The 17,403-nt window shown below is 58.3% G+C and overlaps 1 protein-coding gene across 3 annotated transcripts; it reads right to left on the bottom strand.

Moving 5' to 3' along the window:
- Positions 1–9,398: 9,398 nt before the first annotated feature.
- On the bottom strand, positions 9,399–16,947 carry LOC112546236 (uncharacterized). Of its 3 annotated transcripts, none has more exons than XM_075911511.1 (10): positions 16,841–16,947; positions 16,140–16,250; positions 15,538–15,639; positions 14,949–15,092; positions 13,951–14,244; positions 13,341–13,441; positions 12,488–12,659; positions 12,044–12,214; positions 11,263–11,341; positions 9,399–10,552 (listed from the first exon to the last, which is right to left on the bottom strand). In XM_075911511.1, the coding sequence occupies exons 1-10, from the start codon at positions 16,932–16,934 to the stop codon at positions 9,445–9,447; spliced, it is 2,376 nt and encodes a 791-aa protein (XP_075767626.1). In that variant the 5' UTR covers positions 16,935–16,947; the 3' UTR covers positions 9,399–9,444. The 3 variants fall into 3 exon arrangements, with proteins under 3 accessions (XP_075767626.1, XP_075767627.1, XP_075767628.1); XM_075911512.1 differs by having other exon boundaries at positions 13,951–14,163; XM_075911513.1 differs by having other exon boundaries at positions 16,747–16,875.
- Between the last annotated feature and the right edge of the window lie 456 nt (positions 16,948–17,403).

Raw genomic sequence — 17,403 nt, 5'->3', positions numbered from 1 at the left:
TTAAAACCAGTTTATGAATCATCCTAAACGAGGGCTCTGTGAGCTCCATGGCTTTGCTTTGCGGCGCGCCAGCTGTGCTGCAAGGTAAGGCTGCTGCGGCTTTTTCCGCTCACGGTAGTTTGACACTCGGGCAGTCTCCTCGGTTTATTTTTTTTTAAACGAGACCATTTTATTTCCACACCCGCCCCCCCACCCGCCCCTGCCTCTGTCTCATGTCTCAACTCCCTGAGAACAGCTCAATGAACATTCAGCATCGGCCTGGCGCTGACACCTGTGCAGAGGGCGAATTCCACAGAACTGTGGCAAGCCCGGGTCCCGTGGTCTTGCAATCTTGGACCTGATTCTGCGGCGCTCACCACTCATGGCACTGGAGTGAAGAGCTGCCGTGCCAGTCTGTTGCAGGGCTCCACCCTTTCCTGCACGAGTGCCAGACCACGCTGGGCAGCGGAGACCCTTATTGGTAAGTGTGTGGCCCTCAGGGCCTCCCAGAGGATTCAGGGGGCCTGGGGCAAAGCCATTTCGGGATCCCCTTCCTGGCACTTCCTGTCTCAGACCTCAGACTTCAGATATTCTCGTGGGGGCCCCTGCGGAGCCCGGGGCAAATTGCCCCACTTGCCCCCCCCCCCGGGTGGCCCTGGTGGCCCTGCATGTGCCATGGGGCCAGATCCTGCACCAGTACAAATCCAGACAAACAACTTGGACTTCACTGGCATGACCTCAGATTCACAATGGGCTAAGTGAGAGCAGAATGTGGCCTGTACGGCCACCGGCAGTCCCCAAAGGAGACCCCAGGGTCTATGGTGGGGGACAAAGCTGAAGGGAGACTGCCCTGGGAGACACAGCTGGTTCCTCTGGCCCTGGTGCAGTCTGGTGTTTGCTCCACTGAGGGGAGGGGTGCATGCATGGCCAGTCTACACTAGGGCTACGTCTACACTGGCACCCTTTTCCGGAAATGCTTATAACGGAACAGTTTTCCGTTTTAAGTATTTCCGGAAACAGCGCGTCTACATTGGCAGGATGCTTTTCCGGAAAAGCACTTTTTGCAGAAAAGTGTCCATGGCCAATCTAGACGCGCTTTTCTGCAAAAAAGCCCCGATCGTCATTTTCACGATCGGGGCTTTTTTGCGGAAAAGAAATCTGTGCTGTCTACAGTGGCCCTTTTCCAGAACAGTTTTCCGGAAAAGGACTTTTGCCCGAACAGTAGCAGCATAGTTTTTCCGGAAAAGCACTGATGATTTTACAGTAGATCGTCAGTGCTTTTCCGGAAATTCAAGGGGCCAGTGTAGACAGCTGGCAAGTTATTCCAGAAAAGCGGCTGATTTTCCAGAATAAGTGGCCAGTGTAGACACAGCCTAGCAGTATGGCCTGCAGCAGTTGTAACGCGTGATTTGGAGGAGGCAGCTGCTGTGGAGGAGCAATGCATTTTGGGTAGAACAAGAACTAATGGGCCCTTTGCACGGGGAGGGAGATTCAGCTCCTGGCTCGTCCCCAAAAATGTGTTTGCAAAAATGTGTTTGCTCGTCCCCAAAAATGTGCCTGTGTGCGTGGGGGGGCCTGCCTGGGTGCCCTTGTGCTCTGACAGGTTCCCATTTGCTTGTACAGGTGCCCACCAAATGTAACACATTTTGGACCCCGCGGAGGGCAGCTTCCACCAGAGAGGGTGGCAGGGTGAGCTCCCCCCTCCCGCTCGGTGACAGCCCTGCTCCCAAAGGATCTGCTCCATTCAGTGCCCAGCCCTTGCACCAGTGAAAGCAGGGCCGGCCCACGAGCAGTTTGTGATAACTGGCTGTGAAAGTTGCAGAAGCAGGATGCCGCGAGTGCAGTGCATCATGGGAAACCAGCCTTCCCAGCGCCAATGGTCAACCCCACCCTGGGAGCTTCCCAGAGAAGCTGAAGGCTGATGGGACCAGACGCAAGGGGAGTGAGAGAGAAGCCATCGATGCCACCCAGGACTGACTCTTGAACCCCATGGCCAGACTGTGGCTGGGGACAGAGGCCTTTATCAGCACAGAGAAGTTGCCCCCTTTAAAAATGGTTTTAATCCATTTCCTGTGTGGATGCTTTTAAATGAATTGAACCCTGGCTTAGATCCAAGTTATTCCAAGAGGTAAGGAAGCCACATCAGACTGTTTCTGCACACTAACCTGCGAGGGGTTCATGAAACCATTTCCGTTAAACTGGATTAGTTGAACAGGTGCAGACTGCTGTGTGGACATGCTTGTATTGGTTTAAATCTTCAGATGGTTTTCCCATCCCATGACAGATTTTGAGATTTTGGAAAATTTCCCCACCCCAAATCCTATGAAAAGGTAAAATATGGACGTTTTTCTTTGAACAAAATATCTGGAAAGAAATCAGTTAATTGATTTTGACCATTTTTAGTTGTTTTTCTCTAGAAAGCCATACTTGCCTATGTTTACATTTTGAAAGAAAAAGTCACCTTGAACTTGAAAAACAACAGTTTTCATTTCAAAAATCTCAAAATGAGACAACTTTTGTCCAGAAGATTTTCAAGGTGAAAAATGCATTGAAATAGTCCCTTTCCTGAGATGTTTCACTTTGGATAGATTAGCATTTTTCAATGAAAAAAACACTTTTGCTGAAAAATTCCTGACCTATTTACACCTATTTATTCTGGTTTAGATTTCATGTTGCTGTAATCCCATTTCAGACAGGTCTCCATCAGTGTGTGCTAGGTACCTTAGGGTACGTCTATACAGCAGCGTTATTCTGAAATAACAGAGCTCGTCTACACTGCAAGCCTTTATTTCCACACTTGCAAATGGACTCCTGTAACCCTCATTTCACAGGGAGTAAGGGAAGGAGGAGGAAGAGTGCTCTTCCTTTGACTTCCTGCTGTGTAGGCCAAAAGCCGAAGTAAGCTATTTCGACATAAGCTACGCAATTGACGTAGCAGAAGTTGCGTAGCTTATTCTGACTTTAGCCCTGCTGTGTAGTCGTACCCTAGGACTTCACCAGCAGGTTCTGCATGGGGCACATAGGGTGAGACCTGTTAGGTCGTGCTTATTCACTCCCGCAACATGTACTGTGGCCATCACCTGCGCAAGCCGTTAGAATCTTTGGCAAATTATACCCAGGTTGCATGGGCTTAATAAAAGAGGGCATCGGGTCAGAATTATGGCAGAGCTGCGTGGGCTGGCCAGGGCAGCGTACACAGCAAGTGCTAGTGCTAGATCCAGCTCCGGTCCACTGTAGATTATTTCTATGACACCACATGGGACACATTGCATCTCTGTACCTCTGCCAGAGCACCAAAAGCCCCAACTGCTGCCAGGCACTCCCTCCCTCTCAGAGGTGCAGAAATAGAGGCGGGTGCTGCAGCAGCTGCAGGTTTTTCATGCAGTTTCCTTGTGCCCAGGAGCTGGCTCCGTTGTGGGCTCTACCAGCCCCATGTGCTGGCCTCTGCATGGCCCTGACCATAGGGTCCCACTGGCTCCACCAGCTTCAGCATCCCTTGAGGTCCTGCCACTCACCATCCGTCCCCATGGGCTCTGCAGCTGGCTGTCCATGGGATCCAGGCCAGCAGCCCTGCAGGCTGCACTGCCGCCCTGGGTGCTGCTGCTAGCCCAGGGCTCTGGGTTGCCAACTCTCCCAGACCCGGGGCCATTAGCAGCAATGGCATCCAGTCCATCTGGTCCGGGAGAGTTGGCAGCCCTAGGTGTGACCCCAGCCTGGGGTGGTCAGGGGTGCGAAAAGGTTTGGGGAAGCACAGCTCAGACACAAACTCCCATCTCACTTGTCACCCAGTGATCACTCTACAGCTGATTTACCAGGCCCTCCAAAGAAACTGGCATGTGTTATGCTTGTCAGAAGCACACGGGATCTTTTTCAGAGGAAAAGGCAACATGTCACATTTATTGAGAACACACACACACAGCGAGAGAGAGAGAGAGAGAGAGAGAGAGAGAGAGAGAGACAGACAGACAAGTTAAATGCAATGGGGAGGAGCAGGGCTTTTTTCGGTCTGGACCAACACTCCAATGTTGACGAGACCCAGAGATTAATGCAAGACACCTCAACTTTTATAGGAGTCTTCTCCCACTCAAGTCAGCTCTTAATCACCATTTTAACATCTATTTATTTGGAAGTTGTTCTCCTTTGCCATCTGACATCAGTAGGTTGGTGTCTTCTTCCCAGTGTTATTTCAAGGCTGTCTTCTTTGTATCAGGGCGCCTGCTCCTTAACACTCCAAAGCCATCCGTATGCCCTCTGCCGGTCTGCTTTGTATCCGGCCTCAATTTATGGTACCTTGACACCTTTGAGTCTTCTGGTCCCCTCCCCTCTTCCACTGCCTGACACTAAAACTGCTGAATCTCCAAGCTGCTATCTCTCCAAACAATCATACTCCACATTCATTCACTCCCTCCCTCCCTCCCCCCTCCGCCCCAGGAACTACACAATTATTTCACACTGGGATAAGGGATGTAACTGTCCATACAAAAGATATACAACAGTTTCTATTAGTGCAAACTTGTCATATTTTCTTTATAACACAATCCATATTCCAAGTACTTCTAAAAGCAACAGTGTGATTATGCCAAATCACAAGGATCTTTCTGATCTCTTGACATCAGGCACAAACACCAGCAGTTTTATTAAGGGCCTAAAAGGCTTTTCTTCTCCGTTCACCAGAGAAGGGGGCTGGCAGAGTTATGATTGTTTCACATTTATTCTCACACTACCCATTAAGCACATTACATAAAACATTATAAAATTCTGTAGTCGACACACAACACTTTCCAAAGCAGAGCCTGGGAGCTTTGCTAGACACTAAACATCATGGGGGAAAATAAAGGCCCTGGGTCAACGGTTTATTACAACAGTCTGTAGCCCACTAACCCCCCTGTGTCCCGTGACTACAGGGGGCTGGCTGATGGATCACTCACTTCCCCTTGAATGGTCCTTTAGAATAGACTCAGACTGTCTGCTTGATCTGGGATTTAGCTGCCTGCAGTGAGTGCCATCCCCAGATCTGAAGCAGAGCCTGAAAGCTTGTCTGTCTCCCCAGCAGAGGAGGGACCAATGAAGACGTTACCTCACCCTTTTTGCCTCTCTCATTGCACCCCTGCAGCTGCATGAACGTCCCACTTCTGTGAGCCCCCATGCAAACTTCTACCTCTCAGCCCCAATCCAGTACCACAAGCGAGTAAACCCATTTCAATCAATGGGGCTGCTCGTGTGTTTAAAATTAAGCCTGGCTTTACGTGGCCTCTAACCACATGCAGGTATCCCTGGCTGAGCTGATCACCCAGTGCAGCAATCCAGGAGACACAGCCGGCTGCTATGGTTGTGCTGCAGCAGAGTGACTTCATAGAACCCCAGGGCTGGAACAGACCTCAGGGGTCATTGAGTCCAGCCCCCTGCCCAGAGCAGGATCAGCCCCAACTCAATCAGCCCAGCCAGGGCTTGGTCCAGCTGGGACCTAAAACCCTCTAGGGATGGAGATTCCACCCCCTCCCTAAGGAACCATCCCAGGGCTTCACCACCCGCCTAGGGAAATAGTTTCCCCTAATATCCAACCTAGACCTCCCCCACTGCAACTTGAGACCATTGCTCCTTGTTCTGCCATCCGTCACTACTATGAACAGCCTTTCCCCGTCCTCTTTGGAGCCCCCCTTCATGTAGCTGAAGGCTGCTATCAAATCCCCCCTCTCTCTTCGCTTCTGTAGGCTAAATACACTCAAATCCCTCAGCCTCTCCTCATAAGTCATGTGCTCCAGCCCCTCTGAGCATTTTCATTGCCCTCCACTGGACTTTCTCCAATGCGTCCACATCCTTTCTGCAATGCGGGGCCCAGAATTGGACGCAACACTCCAGATGTGGCCTCACCAATGCCAAATAAAGGGGAATAATCACTTCTCTAGATCTGCTTGCAATGCTTCTCCTAATGCACCTCAATATGCCCTTAATTTTCTTGGCTCCAAGGGCACACTGTTGACTCATATCCAGCTTCTCATCCACTGGAATCCCAGGAGTTCAGCCAAAGAATTTTTCTATAAACTGCCTGGCATTTCGCTCCCTTCCCCAGAAGGTGGGGAGAAGCTGTCCAAGTGCTGAAATTGGCCCCCAGGCCCTGGGGCTTGTGGAGGGTTTGCTTACTTTCATTTTAAAATGAGATCAGCTGATCTGTAAAGTGGGCCGCTGATGCCTCTTCAGGTCTGGCAATTCCAGTTTCTTTGCAGCTAACTCCACTTACAAGCAGTTCCCTGACAGCCCACAGAGATGGTGGAAGTTAAAATACACATCAGGAGCTCCCGGCAAATTCCCATCCCAACCTTCAGGGTCAGGAACCTCAGGAGCTAGAGAATCAAAGCAGAACTGAGGCTGGCTTCTTTCCTACCCTGATAACCTCCCATCCCATCTCCAGTTATTTTCAGCTCCAGCAATTTCTGACCATTGGGGTCTCCTAGGCTGTGTCTAGACTGGCCAGTTTTTCCAGAAAATCAGCCGCTTTTCCGGAAAAACTTGCCTGCTGTCTACACTGGCCGCTTGAATTTCCGCAAAAGCACTGACTTCCTACTGTCTGAAATCAGTGCTTTTTGTGGAAATACTATGCTGCTCCCGTTCGGGCAAAAGTCCCTTTTGCGCAAAAGGGCCAGTGTAGACAGCTGAGATTTGTTTTGCACAAAAAGGCCCCGATCGCAAAAATGGCCATTGGGGCTTTTTTTTGCGTAAAAGCGCATCTAGATTGGCCACGGACGCTTTTCTGCAAAAAGTGCTTTTGCGGAAAAGCGTCCGTGCCAATCTAGACGCTTTGTTCCAAAAATGCTTTTAACAGAAAACTTTTCCATTAAAAGCATTTCCGGAAAATCATGCCAGTCTAGACATAGCCCTACAGTTTTCCTTCTAATTTTTTAAGCCCTAGTGTGGGATGAATTTTGTTACCTGCACCAATATGGAGCTGGTGTGGGACACAGCTCCTCTGTATTGGCGCACATAATTAACTCCATTCTGCACATGAACAGTCTGTGGTGGAGGTGGGGCTAAGGGGTTTGGAGTGGAGGAGGGGTCTCAGGGTTGGGGGGCAGGCTCTGGGGCGGGGCTAAGAATGAGGGGCTTGGGGTGCTGGATGGGGCTCAGGGCTGGGGCAGAGGGTTGGGGTGCAGGTGTGAAGGCTATGAGTGGGGGTGCAAGATCTGGGCTAGGGCTGAGGATGAGGGTTCCCCCCAGTCCTCTCTCAGCACAGCAGCTCTGGACCAGGTGAGCGGCACCTCTCTGCCGGCCGTGGCAGCTCCGGCGAGGGTGGGCCGGGGGAGGGAAGCCTCTCTCCTGGGTTGAGCAGGCTTGTGCTTCTGGGGCCTGCGGGTGGAGAACTTTGACAAGGCGCTTCTGCCCCAGGCACAGCAGCTCTGTGGGTGGCAGCCCCTGTGTAGCTTCAGCCTCCTACGCTCCCTCCAGAGCTTGCCCAGCAGCCAGAGACCTAGAGCCACTGCAGCTGCCATTTGCTTCCTATTGCTCCTGGCTGGCGTGTCGGCGCTCTCAGACGCCACACGGGGAAAGCCACGGCATGGGTGGGATTCCTCAGCAGCTGTGCCGCTTTCACAGTCACCCACCCCCTTGCACTAAATGACCCTTGGCTGGCAGAGAGGCGAGGCCAAGCAGAACAAAGGGGGTGTTAGCTGAGTTTCCATTAGTGGTGCGGCACAGCCTGGTGACGGGGGGCTTCAAAGGTCACCCACATTTTGTTCCACCCAACAGATCTTTGGTTGGTTAGGCCGGGGGATGTGGGTGGGAATTGGTGTTTGGTGGAAGCACGTGTCTAATTGCTAGAGGTCTCTGGTTTAGATCCAGCCCTTCCCCCACACTCACACCCCTCCCAAGCTCGCCTCATACACCATCTCCACCCCCCCAAGCCTCTCCCACTAATCTGCACTCCCCCTCCCCCGTTAGTGCCTCTCCTTCTCGCTTCCTTATCTGACCATTGCTGGGGTAGGACGCAGCACACGCAGAACCCAGCCCATGCCTCCTGCCCCGCGTTCCTCCCTGCACCCTCAGCACCCATCAGCCACTGCCCAGAGCCACCTCAGAATCTCGCGCCCAAGAGGAACGGAATCCAGCCCCCCTTTCGGATCTGGACCCCCAGGGCAGACTGGGGCCTTCTCTGCTACAAATCAGAAGTCGGCTGGGTGGCCCTCTGCCGTCCTCGGGGTATATCTGCACTGCACGGCTCTTAGCGACGAGGCTGTGTCGACCCTGGCGCTAACCGTTTGTCTGGACGCTGTTTGTCAGCACTTGCACCCCCGGGAGGGTGGGTCTCACGTTGTCAGCCAACAAAGCAGCGTTCACGCTAGCACTTGGGCAAAACTGTGTCGTTCATGGGGGTTTTAAAGCATCTGTGAAGGACAAAAGTTTTGTCCATCAAGTGCAAGTGCAGACAGACCTCAGCATGGGACTTTGTCTGCACCGGCAATTGAGGGAGAAAGATTTTGTCTTCACAGGTACTTAGCCCCCTTCCCCATTGCCTCCGCAGGTGCTAGTGTGAACAGGGCTCCCTCAGCAGGAGTGCTCTCCAGCCAGCAAAGCACACACAGCTCCCGGGGGGCGGAAGCTTTGGTCTGCAGGAGTGGGGACAAACCGTGTTTACAGGGCCTGACTTTTAGTGGCCCTAGTTGGGAGCAAACTTTGCACTGTTCTGAGCCCTGTCCCGTCCTGCTGATCTGCTGCCCCCTCCTGGTCGCTTTGAAAACTGCAGGGAACCAGGCCGTGGAATTTGCTTTCCAGGCAAGAAGAAATTCTTCATGGGAGAGCTGAAGGTGGGAAGCCCTTCTGAGCGCTGTCACGGCTGAGTCGGTGGGAGGGCAAAGGCCTAGCTGCCTTCGCCAGTCCCCGCCCTGCAACCAGTGCAGAAAACCCAAACAGCTGGGTCTTGGCCAGAGGGCCTGCCTCCTCCCCGGGAGCTGGCTGCAGGGCCCAGAGCCACGGGAGCAGGCAGGACCTGCTTGGTGCCACTCGCTACAGGAAAAGGACCCTGCCAGGTGCACTCGCCTGACCCTCAAGAACAGCCCTACACTCACACCTGGGCTGTGGGAGCCCCAGCAGGGTGACACACCCGTTTCCATGGTAACGCTGTGGGGTGCTGGACCTCACACCGTCACTGGAGAACACTTTCACTTTCAGATGCTGCTCCTAGGCCCGGGGGAACGGTTCAGCCAAACCGGGCACTGGGATCCAGCCATCTGCCAATCCCCCACCGTCTGGAACCTCAGCCCCGGACCTGAGTGTCCCGCTCGCTTGGCCCCCTCTGGCTGGGGTGGGACGTAGACGGCAGGGCCCCAGCTGCAGGGGGAGATGGGTCCTGGCTCTCTGCATGGCAGGGAGCATGTGCTGACCCAGGCGTGATCTCCCAGCTTGCCTAGGAGCCAGGGAGTCAAAGAGACAGGAGTAGCCCCATTGGCCGGGACAGACATGTATTGGGACAGCCAATCAGGAGGGGAGCCGCATGCTGCCCCTGGAGCCGGCTGGGGAGAAGGCAGGAGGAGAGGGGAAAACAAACTCCCGGTCGCTGGGCTCCTTTGCAGGGGAGGGAGGAGGAGGAAGATCTTCCAGGCTGGCCCCCAGGGGGATGGTCTCACTGGCAGCTGCGGCACCAGGGGCTCTGGCGGGTGAGCCCAGCACGCCAGCCAAGGCAGAGGCGCTGGCCCCCAGAGGGAGGGTGTCGCGGGAAGCTGCAGCGTCAGGGGCACCAGCTGCGTAGGAGCCTCCGGGTGCCTGCTCCATGCCAGCCCCTGCTATGGCAGCCGGGGGGAGAGGCCAACTGGCAGATGCAGCAACGTGGGGAGCTGCAGCCGTGTAGAAAGCTCTGGGTGTCTCCACCCTGCCAGGCCTCGCATATGGGCTGCTGGCCAGGGGCAGGGTCTTGCTGGTAGGGGCAGCAGCGTCGGGGGCCACAGCCGCATAGGAAGGGCTGCGGGCCAGGGGGAGGGTCTTGCCAGCAGGTGCAGCAGCATGGGGGGCCATGTTCACGTAGGTAGGGCTTCCGGCCAGGGGGAGGGCCTTGCCAGCAGGTGCAGCAGCATTGGGGGCCATGTTCACGTAGGTAGGGCTTCCGGCCAGGGGGAGGGCCTTGCCAGCAGGTGCAGCAGTGGGGGGCCCCACAGTTGCATAGGAATGGCTGCTGGCCAGGTAGAGGGTCTTGCCAGCAGGTGCAGCAGCGGCGGGGCCCATCGTCATGTAGGAAGCTCTGGGTGTTTCCACACTGTCAGGCAATTCGTATGGGTTGCTGGCCAGGGAATAGGTGTTGTCAGCAGGTGCTGCAGCGGCAGGGCCCACGTTCACGTAGGAAGGGCTTCCGGCCAGGGCTGCAGCCATGTCAGGGCCTCTGGCTCTGTCCTGCAGGACGTCTCCAGCCGATGCAGGCCTGGCCCGTCGGAAGGCCTTTCTGGCAGCCGCAGCAGCCTTGTGGAGCCAGGCTGCACAGGGGGCTCTGGGTGCACGCGCGGCTGCTGCCGTCGCCGTGGCAGTTCCAGTCCTGGCCAAGCCCCGCGGGGACTGTCTCCGTTTCTGGCGGCAGCGATGGCACCAGAAGCAGGCCCTGCTCCGAGGAGGGAGAAGCTCAGGGCACTGTGTCGGGGGCGGGAGGGGGGAGACGATGCAAGGAACCAGCCACACACAGACTGTGGCCAGCCCCTGTACATCACCTCCCTGCTTCACAGGCTGAGCCAGGATCCCCAAGCCACGCTCCGCCCAAGCACCCGATGCACTGCACCCCACACACGAGCAGGGGAGCGAGACGGAGCAGGGACCCAGGCCGCTCTGAGCTGGCTGCCCACGAGACCCAGGTCCAGTATGCAGGTGCTTTGCGCTCCTGCAGTGGCTGCTGGCTGAATGGGCTGCCATGCCAGGGCAGCGGGTGGACTGGCGGGGGGCAGCCAGCAGGAGGCAGCCCCAGGTGAGTGGCTGGGAGGGAGTCTTGAAGGTTCAGGGCTTGGCAGCGTCTTCCTAGAGTCTTCTCCTTCCCTCCCTCCCCCCTTGCAATGGCCAAGGCAGCTCCCAAGATTTTCTCACCAACAGGCCCCCTGTGCCTCTGCCCTGAACAGCATCCCCCACCCACACTCTTGCATTCCCGCTCAGCTGTGCCGAGACTCGCCATTCCCTGGGTGTGAAAGGGAGATGGGTCCCCCGGGGGCAGCTGAGGGCCCTGCCCCCACAGCCCCTCTCCTGCTCAGAGGGGCACCCTGGCCGTCTGGGCCTGTCCCAGGAAACACGGGCCAGGAGAAGGCGCCCCGGCTCGCCCAGACTCACAGGATGATGAGGCAGGAGCAGCCGAGCGGCGGCAAGAGGATGAGCAGGACCATGACGGGGATCCGGAGTGGGAGGGGGACTGCAGGGGCGACAAAGAGAGCTCGTTGGCGGCGAGGGAGGGACTGAGCAGGGTGATGCTAGAATAGCTAGTTCGGGAAGGGGACATGAAGGGGTGGGGAAAGCCAAAGAATCATAGCAGGGAAGGGACCTCGAGAGGCCATCAAGTCCAGCCCTTACCCTCACGGCAGGACCAAGCACCTACCAGCTCATCCCTGACTGATGCTATGGGGGGGGGGGGGGGGATTTTGCTACTCATAAGCATTGGGATGAATAATGTCGGTGGGGTGGCCAGAACTATTTTGGGGGGAGGGGGGGCAGTCAGAGGATACAGTAACATCACGAGCCCCCTGCTGCAAGCCAGCCCAGCCTCCTCATCCTCTTGGCACGGGGCAGGTAGAGATGGGGGGCAGGGCTGGTGTTATCACACTGGAGCTCCTGGGGGTGAATAAAGAGCAGAGGCCTCACCCGGGGGTAGTGACAGCAAGGGGGGCTGGGGTTCCCTGACCCCCTTGGGGAATCAGCTGCCCCCAGGATGTGTGTGTGTGTGGGGGGGGAGGAGACCGGAGTTGCCTGTTGCCACAGTAACCCTGGAGGGTGCAGAATGGGATCCGCAGAGAAGGGTTTCAGCCAGTCAGGTCTGACTGCAGCGCTGCTCTGGGGCGTCAGAGGAGAGCCCCCCAAGCCTCTCCCCTCCCAGTGCCTGCCCAGATACAGTACGCACCCTCGGCCTCCACACAGTCTCCCGCGGCGGTGGCGCCCGCAGCCCTGGTCTCCAGGCCCTGCTTGCACGTACTGCAGGCCGCCATGCCGTAGAGCGGGTTGAAGGTGCCGACGGGGCAGGTGGTACACTCGTTGCTCTGGGGCGCGCTGAATGTGCCTGGTGGGCACAGGACTGGGAGGGGCGAGAAAGCACAAGGGCGTTTCAGAGCAGCCAGGCACCGGGTACCTGGGGAGGGGTCACCCCTGGGGTGCCAGGAACTCTGAGTGGTCCTCCCCCCAGCCCTGGCAGCTTCAGATACTGAATTAACCCCAGGTAGCAGGCCCGTGAGCGCCGCAGATGGAAGAGCAACCTGAGCGGGGCTCCTACAGGGGCCAAGGGCATAGGACAATCCCGGGGGGGGGGGTGCAGCAGGGCAGCCCGGGGGGGGGGGGTTGCAGGGCTCACTGCAGCAGTCAGGACACGCCTCCAGCCTCAGGGACAGCCCGTAGCCTCTTGCACAGCGCTCCATCTTCAGGAAGCTGGTGAAGCGGTTGGTGAAGATGGTGCGAGGGGCACCGGCCCCGGTGATGGGGAAGGGCCCGTGCTCCCCAAGGAACCTGGTCATGGCGAGCTTGGCCTGAGAGGGAGCAGAGAAGAGGGTGAGGGGGAGTCCAGCTGGGGGCATGTGGCAGTGGCTTGGCGGGGGGACCAGGTGAGGGGACTGCAGGAGACCCTGGGAGGAGACCCAAGGGGAGGAATAGGGTAATGACTGGGGAGGATACCTTCAAGACTGAGGGGGGCAGAGAGAGAGGATAGGTTATTGTGGGGGCCCTGATGGGGGATAGGGTAATGTCACCGGGGCGCCCTGGCGGGGGATACGGAAACACTGCTGGGGCACCCAGGTGGGGGGTACAGTGATGTCACCAGGGGCAGCCTGGTGGGGGTACAGTGATGTCACTGGGGAGGGACCGGGGGGGAGTATGGTAATGTCGTTGGAGGGACCCGGAGGTGGGGGGGTACAGTAGCTTTGCCAGGGTCCAGGTGGTGGATGCGGTAACATCGCTGGGGAAGGCCCAGACAGGGGAATACAGTAACATCATCGGGGGGGGGGGGGGCAGATGGAAGATACAGTAATGTCACTGGAAGAGCCCAGGTGGGAGGGGAGGGTAGCATCGCTGGGGGTCACAGGCAGGGGATATGGTACCATTGCTGGGGGGTTGCCGTGGGGGATACTGTAACATTCAGGAGCTGCAGCACCCAGGCGGGGGTTGGAGTATGTGTCCACCACCCCACACTGCCCCTGCTCCCAGCAACTCACCTGCAGCACGTTGTTCCTGACGGCTGTGTGGTAACAGTCTATCACCGTTGTCTGGTTGTGGGGGTTGCAGGATTTATCCCACTCTGGCCCAAAGGGGGAGACTAGAGCACAGAGATGGCCAGAAGCAGCTCAGAGGCTGGGCTGAGCCACCGTCTCCAGCTGCCAGAGCAGCCCAGGCCAGCCCAAGGACAAGCCGGTCACAGAACTAGCCCCTTACACATAAAGCTTGGAGGTACCTGACCTGTGACCTGCTCAGTGCCGTGGGGTAGTTACACACTGCTGAGCGCAGGAAGCTGGGGCTAGAACCCAGGAGTCCTGGCTCCCAGCGCTGCCTGCTCTAACCACTAGATGCCACTTCCCATCCAGAGCAAGGAAGAGCATCCTGGTTCCCAGCCTAACCCACAAGGCCCCACTCGCCTTCTAGAGCCATGGAAAGAACCCAGGAGTCCTGGCTCCCCGTACCCCCTACATATCCCACTAGACCTCACTCCTCTCCCAGAGCTGGGGCCAGAACCCAGGGCGTCCCGGCTCCCAGGCTGGGGCCCTGCCACATCTTGCCAGGCGGCGCTTCCCGAGGTCCCTGCCAGCACGGTTCCTTCTGGGTTTCTACCTTGGAATTGTACCTGGAGGTTGAACTCATCCCAGGGCTCCTGCAGGGTGGGGAAGCAGGAGGACTTGCTGAGCACCAGCCGGCAGTGCTGGGCGGAGGCCACCCGGCTCAGGGCCTCCTGCAGGGACCACAGGAATCTCTGCTTCAGCGCCTCCTGGCACAGCCGGCTCCGGAAGACGAGCAGGGCCTCCAGGCCGCCGCGCACGTGGTAGGCTGCGGAGGGAGAGCGCGCGGCGTGGGACTCACCACTGGCTCCCGCCGGACACGACCTTCCCATCGCTCCCCACTGCCCGCCTGCACAGACGGGAAGGGGCGTTGCAGGAGGGCCCCGCGTCTCCTACAGTCTCCCCACCAGACAGACACGAGCCCCACTCCAGAGCTGGGGTGAGGGACCCTGCCCCCATCCCGCCCCACACGCTTCCTCCCTCATTGAGCCGAACATGTCCCCCATTCATGGAGCTGATAAGGGCCCCTATGACTCATCCTGCCCCTCCCCATCCATGGGGCTCAGTCTTCTCAGGGCAGACGCTGCCCCTCCCCCTTTCTGGGGCTCAGTCTTCCCAGGGCCCATCCTGCCCCTCCCCCTCCATGAGGCTCAGCCCCCCCAGGGCCCATCCTGCCCCTCCCCCTCCATGGGGTTCAGTCCCCCCGGGGCCCATCCTCCCCCTCCATGGGGTTCAGTCCCCCCAGGGCCCATCCTCCCCCTCCATGGGGCTCAGTCCCCCCAGGGCCCATCCTGCCCCTCCCCCTCCATGGGGCTCAGTCCCCCCAGGGCCCATCCTGCCCCTCCCCCTCCATGGGGCTCAGTCCCTCCAGGGCCCATCCTGCCCCTCCCACTCCATGGGGCTCAGTCCCCCCAGGGCCCATCCTTCCCCTCCACCTCCATGGGGCTCAGTCCCCCCAGGGCCCATCCTTCCCCTCCACCTCCATGGGGCTCAGTTCCCCCAGGGCCCATCCTGTCCCTCCCCCTCCATGGGCCCAGCCGGAAGCAGGCTCACCCTGGACTGTGTAGTGGAAGGTTTGCGCCCTCGGGCGTTTGTGCTCTGTATAGGAGACGGTGCAGGAGTAATTCCCACTGCTGCCCCCCTGGAAGTGCTGGAAGGTGAGGGCTCCCCGGGCATCGACCAAGAGGAGATTGGACTCTAGTGCGTGGGAGAGGGGGTCTGAGCACTAGAAAGGCTGGGCTGGGCTGCCTTAAGCCCTGACTCTATTCTGTCTGGGGTCCTCAAGCATCTCTGCCCTTCCCTTCTGGGAGAGGATTGCCAGCCCCCTCCCCCCCATAGATCCCTGGGGCAGAGCCCGAGCGATGCCCTCACCGGGTAAACATTCACAACCAAAGTGGTGTTCTGCGCTGTCCCGGCCCCACACGGGCCCCCCACTCGACAGACTGATCCGCCCTGCTCTTCCCTGAGACACTGCTGGGGGGTCACCCTGTTCTGAACTATTTCCCCCCCGACTTTGTGCTGCCTTCATCACACACCCAGAGCCAGCTCCCTGCAGACCCTGGCCTGCCAGGAGGGATGTATCAGCCTCTGGCCATCTCAGCGGCTCGCTCGCTCCGGGCAGTGTGCAGGGGAGGAACCTCACCTAGCTTGTTCCGGGCCCACCGGTAGGTGGGGTTCTCCACATGCATCTCCTTCGGGCTACAGGGCAGGGAGTACTCGGTGTCCATATGGATGAAGACAGGGACTAGGGCAGAGAGAGGGGAAAATCTGAGAAGCGCAGGCCTGGAAGGACCTCGGGGTCGTGAGCAGCAGGCAAGACAGCGCTGCGTAATAACGAGACCGTCCCGGCAGGAGTTTCTTGTTTGCTTTTGAAGGCCTCAGCGAGGGGAAGCTTTTTCCCCCTAATGTGCAGCCCCAATAAGACGTGGGGGTCAGGGAAGGTGCATTTGGTGGTGGGAGCAGGACTCGAGCATGGAAGACAGGAGCTGCCTCAGATGGCATTGCAGCAAGGCGGGGGAAGAGGGGGGCAGGATAGGGCCCAGGCTGGATCCACTCCTGGGCCCGGACTAATGCAGGGGAGTCACACCCATCAGGGCAGCATGGGGGGAACCCCCCAGTCCAGGGTCTGCCTCTCTTTCCCGGGCCACAGGGAAAGACCCTGCCCTGTGCCAGCCAGTGGCAGACCTGGCCAGGAGCCTTGGACCCTCTGTGGGATGAGGAACTTTGCAGAGTGGCTTCCCTTACTGGCTTGTCCTTCCTCGCTGAACCCTGCCGGTTGCTTGGGCTCTTCGCCCACTGCGCCTCCAGGCCCGTTCTCGGCGAGGGCGCCCTCCTCAGGAGAATAGTCCCCATGGCCTAGGAAGGAAGCCGAGACACGCAGGCTGTTCACGTCTAGTCTAGGCTCAGGAACAGGCCCTGGGGTGAGGGGCAGTGAGGCCAGCAGAGCAAAGCCCACCCTTGGAGCGTACACAGCCGGACAGAGCTTTGCCATGGTCTGGGGGGGGGGCTCACAAAACAGGGACGACTGTACCTGTGGGACAGCCACTGCCCCACGATGGCTATAGGCAGCAGAACGCTATCCCAGAGCTCTGCCCAAAAGGGGGTCCAGTCCCAGACCCATCAGAGGAGGGGGTTTCACATCAGCGCACCCCCATGCCACGTCAGGCTCATTGCCCGAGGGGGTCTGGCCTGCAGCCCGTCCGGCAAGAGGGGCTCAGATGGGGTCCCGTCTCAGAGCAGGGCATGCCACGTTCGGAGTGGTGCTGTGCGGCTCCTCGCCCTGGGTTCTGGCCGGGGCTCCTGGGACACTGCAGGGCCGGGCAGAGAGGGGCATGTGGCTGAGTTCTCAAACCTGGGGCCAGCCTGGCACCTCTGCAGGGCCCTTTGTCAGGCTGAGGCCCCAGCGTGCTGAGAACCTGGAAAGGGGAACAGTATCCCCATGATACCTGAGCCACTACAGAGCATCAGAGCCAGGATCCCCAGTGCCTCTGAGACCCAGGGGCCCCTGCGGCCCCACCGGGCCTGGGGAGCACGGTGCATCCCGAAGCCCCTCTGCCTGTGTGATGCTCAGAGTATCTCCTTCTGGTTGCCATGGTGATGAGGGACCCCCCCCCTTTGTGATGTCACAGTCACTGCAGACACTGGTGTCCTGCCACTCAGGGCCCCCAGCCCCCATCTCTCCTTGTGGGGACCAGGCCTCATCTTCCTGTGGGGCCCAGTGCCCCCAGCCTCCAGCTCTCTGTGTCTTTTTGTGGCGATCGACCCACCCCTCTCTGTGGGGATTCTGTGCGGGGACCATGCCCTAAGCCCTCTCTCTGAGGCTCACCACCCACATCTCCTTGTGGGTGCCAGCCCCCCACCCCAGTCCTCATCTCTCCCATTTCCTTCTGGGGACTAGCCCCCAACCCCTGCCTCTCTTTGAGGATCAGACCCCTATCTCTCAGTGGGGATCAGACTTCACCCCCTACCACTCAGTGGAGATCAGCCCTCAGGGCCTCGGTGGGTGAAA

Source organism: Pelodiscus sinensis, chromosome 29 (genome assembly GCF_049634645.1).
Source record: "Pelodiscus sinensis isolate JC-2024 chromosome 29, ASM4963464v1, whole genome shotgun sequence".
NCBI classification, from domain to species: domain Eukaryota; kingdom Metazoa; phylum Chordata; order Testudines; family Trionychidae; genus Pelodiscus; species Pelodiscus sinensis.
This window is presented reverse-complemented; position numbering and strand designations above follow the sequence as displayed.